Source organism: Oryctolagus cuniculus, chromosome 12 (assembly GCF_964237555.1).
Source record: "Oryctolagus cuniculus chromosome 12, mOryCun1.1, whole genome shotgun sequence".
NCBI lineage: Eukaryota > Metazoa > Chordata > Mammalia > Lagomorpha > Leporidae > Oryctolagus > Oryctolagus cuniculus.
The window spans coordinates 54,776,918-54,784,664 of NC_091443.1; the positions used below are offsets into that span (position 1 = coordinate 54,776,918).

Below are 7,747 nucleotides of genomic sequence, written 5' to 3' on the forward strand. Positions count from 1 at the left end.
TGGTAATTGCATGATAGTAATCTCAGAGTAATGTACATTTTATTAATTATATTAATCAACATTTACTTATTATTACATGCCCATAGTTTTAAAAGAGAACAAATTCTAAATTTTTATAAAAATAACGTTTATACATGCAAAATTGACAACATTTTAACATAGGTATTTCTGAGAGATGGAATCAGATGGAATTTTCACAGTATTCTTTAATTCATTTTTTAAAAGATTTATTTATTTACTTCAAAGAGTAACAGAAAGAAAGAGAGACAGAGAGAGAGAGGGAGGGCGATTCACTCCTTAAATGGCCACAGTGACCATGGCTGAAGCCAGGAGCCAGGAGCTTCTTCTGGGTCTGCCATGCGGGTGACAGGGGCTCAAGAACTTGGACAATATTTCACTGCTTTTCCAGGTATGTTAGTAAGGAAGCTGAATTGGAAGTAGAGAAACTGGGACACCAATTGGCACCCATATGGGATGCCAGTGTCAGAGGTGGTGGCTGTAACTGCTACACCACAATGCCTGCCCCTCATTCACTTGTTTAACATTCATTGGGCCAGACAGTAGACAATATTAAAAAAAAACCTCTGCTTTCATGAAAGTTGTGTATTATATGGAAAAAGACAAAATAACTATTTTAAACATATGGCAATTCCATGTTGATAAGTTCTATGGACAAAGGAGAATATGAAGTATTGTGGAAATGGGTAGCTAATGTGAAAAGGGTGGTCAGGAAAGGCCTCATGTGGAAGATGACATTTGAGGAAAGAGCTGAAAGAATTATAAGTGAATCATACCAGCATCTCAGAGAGGCACATTACAGAGGGGACAGCAAGTCAAAGTAGGGAGGCAAGAACAAGCCTGGCATGATGAAGGATAGCAGACCACTGGGGCAGAGCAAGTGAGATGACAAGCGGTAGGATTAGATGTCAAAGAGGAGGTTGGTACATATAGATGGAGTCAGTTGATTATTTAGAGATATTAAGGGAAGACTGTAGCCCATGCTTTAAATAACAGAATTTTGAAAAGGGAAAATGATATGACAAATTTCAACCAGCTCATTCTTGACCTTCCACTGAAAAGAAACTAAAATGAGGTAAGAGTGGAAAAAGTGAAACCAGTCAAGAGCCTGAAGCCATAACATAAACAAGATATGATGGTGATTTGAGGGGAGAAATTGTCTAATATGATCCTGGTGTTAAGAGAAAATTCAGACTTCCTAACAGATTGGTAGTGGAATATGAGATATGCCCCTGAAATATTATGAAACCAAGGTTTCTCTGCAGAGACTAGAACAATGAAATTGTGGTGCAGTGGAAGCAGGGTGTAAGGAGATCAAGGACAAGGCTGGAAGTATTGTGCTTTAGGGGATATAATGACAATGAAAGGGCAGCTGTAGGAGCAGCATAGATTCTTGGGTAAGGGAGCCTAGAGCACATGGGGAAGATAGAAGTATAGAGATTATTAATATGTAGATGTAATTTTAAACTAAGAAAGCTGGGTAGCTAAGGAAGAACTATCAAAGACAAATGCTATGTAGGTGGAGGGGAGTCTACAGAAGTGGAGAATCCTGGAGATACAGTCATATACCGCACTAATGCAAGAAGTTCATAAGACAAATAGTGGGGAAAGGAAGTCAGTGGGGAGGGTGCATCCAAACAGGGATAGGGAACATGGGGCCCATGGACCTTAAAAGGCCCACAAAATCATTTGTTCTGGCCTTGCCAAGGCAAACTCATTGAGACTGACATAGAAGAGCTGTAAGAGGACACTCAGCCCCAGGAGAGATTACAGGAAACCCAATCACAGGCGCAATGGAAAAGTAGTTATAGTGGTAGGAGCTTTAGTGATTTTCTTCTGCTGCTCTCTCAGTGAGACAGGAGCCAAATGATAAATAAGATTGAGAATGGGGACTTTTTGGTGATCGAGATTACTTTCTTTGGTCTGAATATTATTATATAGTCTAACTATTGCCTGTCATGGTTTACATTCAGAAATATTTTATCTTTGATTATCAAAAGTTAAACATTAAAAATTAATCCTAGGCCGGCGCCGTGGCTCACTTGGCTAATCCTCCGTCTTCGGCGCTGGCATCCCATATGGGTGCCAGGTTCTAGTCCTGGTTGCTCCTCTTCCAGTCCAGCTCTCAGCTGTGGCCCAGGAAGGTAGTGGTGGATGGCCCAAGTGCTTGGGCGCCTGCGCCTGCATGGGAGACCAAGAGGAAGCACCTGGCTCCTGGCTCCTGGCTTCGGATCAGCGCAGTGCGCCAGCCACAGCGGCCACTGGGGGGGGTGAACCAACAGAAGGAAGACCTTTCTCTCTGTCTCTCCCTCTCACTGTCTGTAACTCTACCTGTCAAATAAATAAATAAAAGCTTTTAAAAAATTAATACTAGACTGTGTTGCATTTGAGTTCCAGGGTTTGTTTTTGTTTTTTTGTGTGTTTTTGGATGCTAGCCATGTGAGATTTGAATTTGGATTGTTCATCAGGCAGAGGCAATAGCAGCAGAGGCTTCTATTTCACTACAGAATATTTGGTAGGTACACAGTGGCTCTAAGTCATCATGTGATCCTAAGCAAAAGTAATGGTCTTTCCAAACAACAAATGGCTAAGACTACAGCTGATTCTCTGACACTGTTCTGGGAGTCATCTGTGGATGCCTGGTCTGTTCTTCCAGACTTTTTAGCCATTGTGTGAGCACCTAATTTAAATCATGTTCTGTTTACAATGACTGGGATGGATTCTGGTATCTGACACTAAATTCTGACTGGCCCACTGAAGGACAGTTATCATTAGACTGAGAGTGAACACAAGTTTGGAGTCATAAAAATTTGCTAGGAATAATCATAGAATGCCAGAAAAGAAGAAAGTCAAATATTCCCATGACCTTTGGAATTAAAACAACCAGCTTTTTATTTGCTTCCTCTAATTATGGAAGAATTATTGAAAGTTGCGTTCAAAATATTTAGATGACTAATATATCCCTTTTAATGATTTTTTTCAGCTCTTTGATATCTGCTTAGATTCTTGAGTTTGCAGCCATGTCACTGTTGCACCTAAAAGAGGCATAACTCTGTAGTTTAAAGCCATAAAATGGCTTTTATTAAAACTATAATAAAATTAAAACACCTATATCCACTTTGTATGTCTTGGATACCCCCAGTTTCTCTAATTTTAACTCTATTCTATCCAACACGGACAGTGTTATGTTCTTCCAGCACACAAGGTTTATTATCATCTTCAGGTTTTTGTACTACCAGTTAGTTCCCTTTGTCTAGAATGCTTGTCTCCAGTTGTTTTCATGATTGGTTCCTTCAGCTTATCCAGACACCAGCCAAAATGTCAGCATCTTTAGAAGGTCTTGCTTGATGAAGAAAAGTAAGTTGGTTAACCCAAGCCAAGGTCACAGTCTATGACGTCACTTTTTATTCCAGTTCCTCCAGAGCTAAATTCATCCTGAAAGTATGCCCTTCTTTTCTACCTTGATGGCTCTAAATTCCCTCTAGATTGTACTTCCAAGAAAGCAGTGGCTTAATCTGTCTCCTTAATAATGTTTTACCGAATGCATAGAACAGAGCTGAAAAATGGGAAGTGTTTAATAAAGGCAGTATTTTGGAAATAAGCGAATCGATTTCAGATGATATGCTACAGATTCTTATTTTATCCCTTTTTTCAGGCTCTGTGCTGATTAAACAACTTCTTCATGGAAGCTTTCACTTCCTGGTTGCGAAGCGTGTAGATTACAGGATTCAACAAAGGAAAGATCACTGTATGGAAGAGAGAAACCACCTTGTCAGCTGGGAAAGCTCTGAAGGGGCGAGTGTAGATGAAGATGCCGGGCCCAAACATGAGGAATATAACAATGATATGGGTGCTGCACGTGGACATGGCCTTTTTTTTCCCCTCGGAAGAAGACCCACGCACTCGGCAGAGGATGACTGCGTAGGAGGCCAGAAGCCCCAGGAAGCACAGGAGTGTCATCAGGCCACTGTTGAAGACCATCAGCAGCTCCACCACGAAGGTGTCCGTGCAGGCCAGCTTGATGACCTGCGGGACATCACAGAAGAAGTTATCCAGCCTGTTCGGGCCACAGAAGGGCAACCGCAGGATGAGGGCCACCTGGATAATGGAATGGAGAAAGCCTCCAAGCCACAGCGCCAACAGCATGGAGTAGCAGGCTCTGGGGTTCATGAGGGTTGCATAGTGCAAAGGCCGGCAGATGGCGACGTAGCGGTCAAAGGCCATCACGACCAGAAGGAGGCCTTCCCCTCCCCCCAGGAAGTGCAGGAAGAAGAGCTGGGTGATGCAGCCTCTGTAGGAGATGAGCTTCTCCTCAGAGAGGAAGTCCACCAGCATCCTGGGAGCCACGATGAAGGAGTAGGAGGCATCCAGGAAGGCCAGGTTGCCCAGGAAGAAGTAGAGGGGGGCTGAGAGCCCGGGGTCTGATCTGATGGTGAGGATGATGAGGAAGTTTCCAGGGAGGATGATGGAGTAGAAGGTGAAGATCAGCACAAAGACCAGGAGCTGAATATTTCGAGACTGGGTGAGGCCGAGGAGGACGAATTCGGTCACCACTGTGCTGTTTTTCCTCTCCATCTCCCTGGCCTGCAGTGCATCAGGGAGCAGAGTTTATTATTACTAGGTCTTTCATCTAGATACTAATTCTTTCAAGCAAGAAAATTATTGATTTAACTAAAAGCAATACCCATCAATTCTCTCCAACGTCCTAGATAAACTATGCTTTTAATTTCTCAAAATTAAAAAAAAAATAAACAAAAGCAAACTTCTGTTCTCAGAGCCAGTCTAATTCACATTCAACCAGGACCTTTTACAGAACAGTTACACACCTTAGTAATCTAGCCTCCTTCACCTTGTGATTCTTAAATTAATAAGTTACATGGTAAGTTTCTTAGTAGAGATAGAATACAACTTCAATTATCAAGGTCCTTTGAATTATGAGAATATACAATCATGCATCTATTAATGATGTTTCAGTCATTGACAGACCACATATAAACTGGTGATCTTGTAAGATTATCTTTTTTAAATTTTTTTATAAGATTATCTTAAGGCTGAAAATGTTCTATTGGCTAGTATTGTAGTAGCTGTTGTAATATGCATTGTTGACCACTTTGTTGTAGTGGTGGTGTAAGCAAACCTACTGTTCTGATAGCAGCATAGTTAATATATAATTAATAGAAAAATAAATGTTTCAATATTTTTATATATGTGTATCAGTATAATAGCTTATATACTTCATGAATAAATATGCATAATTTAAGGTATATACTGAAACATTTTAATACAGAGGTGAATTTCTTTTAAAGTTTAAAAATGGCTAACCTACAGCAAAATATAGAAACACAACATAACACTATTCCTCATGTTATTTAACCAGAGAAGTGCTGAAGAACCTAGGATGAAAACAGGAAGGAAAATATCTGAAAGAAAATGCTACTAGAAAACACAGGCAGTAAGGCTGGATGAGTGAATAAAATTCTCACCAATAGAATACAACAACACATCAGAAAAATCATCCACCCAGACCAAGTGGGATTTATCCCTGGTATGCAGGGATGGTTCAATGTTTGCAAATCAATCAATGTGATACAACACTTTAACAGACTGCAGAGGAAAAACCATATGATTATCTCAATAGATGCAGAGAAAGCATTCAATAAAATTCAACACCCTTTCATGATGAAAACCCTAAGCAAATTGGGTATAGAGAAAGCATTCAATAAAATTCAACACCCTTTCATGATGAAAACCCTAAGCAAATTGGGTATAGAAGGAAATTCTTTAATACAATCAAAGCAATTTATGAAAAACCCACGGCCAGCATCCTATTGAATGGGGAAAAGTTGGAAGCATTTCCACTGAGATCTGATACCATAAAGGGAAGCCCACTCTCACCACTACTATTCAACATAGTTTTGGAAGTCATAGCCAGAGCCATTAGACAAGAAAAAGAAATTAAAGGGATACAAATTGGGAAGGAAGAAGTCAAACTATCCCTCTTTGCAGACGATATGATTCTTTATTTAGGGGATCCAAAGAACTCTACTAAGAGACTACTGGAACTCATAGAAGAGTTTGGCAAAGTAGCAGGATATAAAATCAATGCACAAAAATCAACAGCCTTTGTATACACAGGCAATGCCACGGCTGAGAAAGAACTTCTAAAATCAATCCCATTCACAATAGCTACAAAAACAATCAAATACCTTGGAATAAACTTAACCAAAGACGTTAAAGATCTCTACGATGAGAATTACAAAACGTTAAAGAAAGAAATAGAAGAGGATACCAAAAAAATGGAAAAATCTTCCATGCTCATAGATTGGAAGAATCAACATCATCAAAATGTCCATTCTCCCAAAAGCAATTTATAGATTCAATGTGATACCAATCAAGATACCAAAGACATTCTTCTCAGATCTAGAAAAAATGATGCTGAAATTCATTGGAGACACAGGAGACCTCAAATAACTAAAGCAATTTTGTACAACAGAAACAAAGCTGGAGGCATCACAATACCAGATTTCAGGACATACTACAGGGCAGTTGTAATCAAAACAGCATGGCACTGGTACAGAAACAGATGGATAGACCAATGGAACAGAATAGAAAAAACACCAGAAATCAACCCAAACATCTACAGCCAACTTATATTTGATCAAGGATCTAAAACCAATCCCTGGAACAAGGACAGTCTATTCAATAAATGGTGCTGAGAAAACTGAATCTCCACATGCAGAAGCATGAAGCAAGACCCCTACCTTACACCTTACACAAAAATTCACTCAGCATGTATTGAAGACCTAAATCTATGACCCAACACCATCAAATTATTAGAGAACATTGGAGAAACCCTGCAAGATATTGGCACCGGCAAAGACTTCTTGGAAAAGACCCCGGAGGCACAGGCAGTCAGAGTGAAAATTAACATTTGGGATTACATCAAATTGAGAAGTTTCTGTACTGCAAAAGAAACAGGAATGTGAAGAGGCAATCAACAGAATGGGAAAATATATTTGCAAACTATGCTACAGATAAAGGGTTAGTAACCAGAATATACAAAGTGATCAAGAAACTCCACAACAAAAAACAAACAACCCACTTAAGAGATGAGCCAAGGACCTCAATAGACATTTTTCAAAAGAGGAAATCCAAATGGCCAACAGGCACATGAAAAAATGTTCAGGATTGCTAGCAATCAGGGAAATGCAAATCAAAACCACAATGAGGTTTCACCTCACCCCAGTTAGAATGGCTCACATTCAGAAATCTACCAACAACAGATGCTGGTGAGGATGTGGGGGAAAAGGGACACTAACCCACTGTTGGTGGGAATGTAAACTGGTAAAGCCACTATGGAAGTCAGTCTGGAGATTCCTCAGAAACCTGAATATAACCTTACCATTCAACCCAGCCATCCCACTCCTTGGAATTTACCCAAATGAAATGAAATTGGCAAACAAACAAGCTGTCTGCACCTTAATGTTTATTGCAGCTCAATTCACAATAGCTAAGACCTGGAATCAACCCAAATGCCCATCTACAGTAGACTGGATAAAGAAATTATGGGATATGTACTCTATGGAATACTATACAGCAGACAAAAACAATGAAATCTGGTCATTTGCAACAAAATGGAGGAATCTGGAAAACATCATGCTGAGTGAACTAAGCCAGTCCCAAAGGGACAAATATCATACGTTCTCCCTAACCGGTGACAACTAACTGT

At 40.0% G+C, this 7,747-nt stretch overlaps 1 protein-coding gene across 1 annotated transcript; it reads right to left on the reverse strand.

Moving 5' to 3' along the window:
• Positions 1-3,669: 3,669 nt before the first annotated feature.
• On the reverse strand, positions 3,670-4,684 carry LOC100345609 (olfactory receptor 4N2). The gene has a single exon (XM_002717847.3). It carries the CDS (start codon positions 4,591-4,593, stop codon positions 3,670-3,672), a length of 924 nt encoding a protein of 307 aa, XP_002717893.2. The 5' UTR covers positions 4,594-4,684.
• Between the last annotated feature and the right edge of the window lie 3,063 nt (positions 4,685-7,747).

What these genes read in the sequence shown, in the direction of transcription:
- LOC100345609 (XM_002717847.3), bottom strand. Translation starts at nt 4,593, where the DNA reads ATGGAGAGGAAAAACAGCACAGTGGTGACCGAATTCGTCCTCCTCGGC.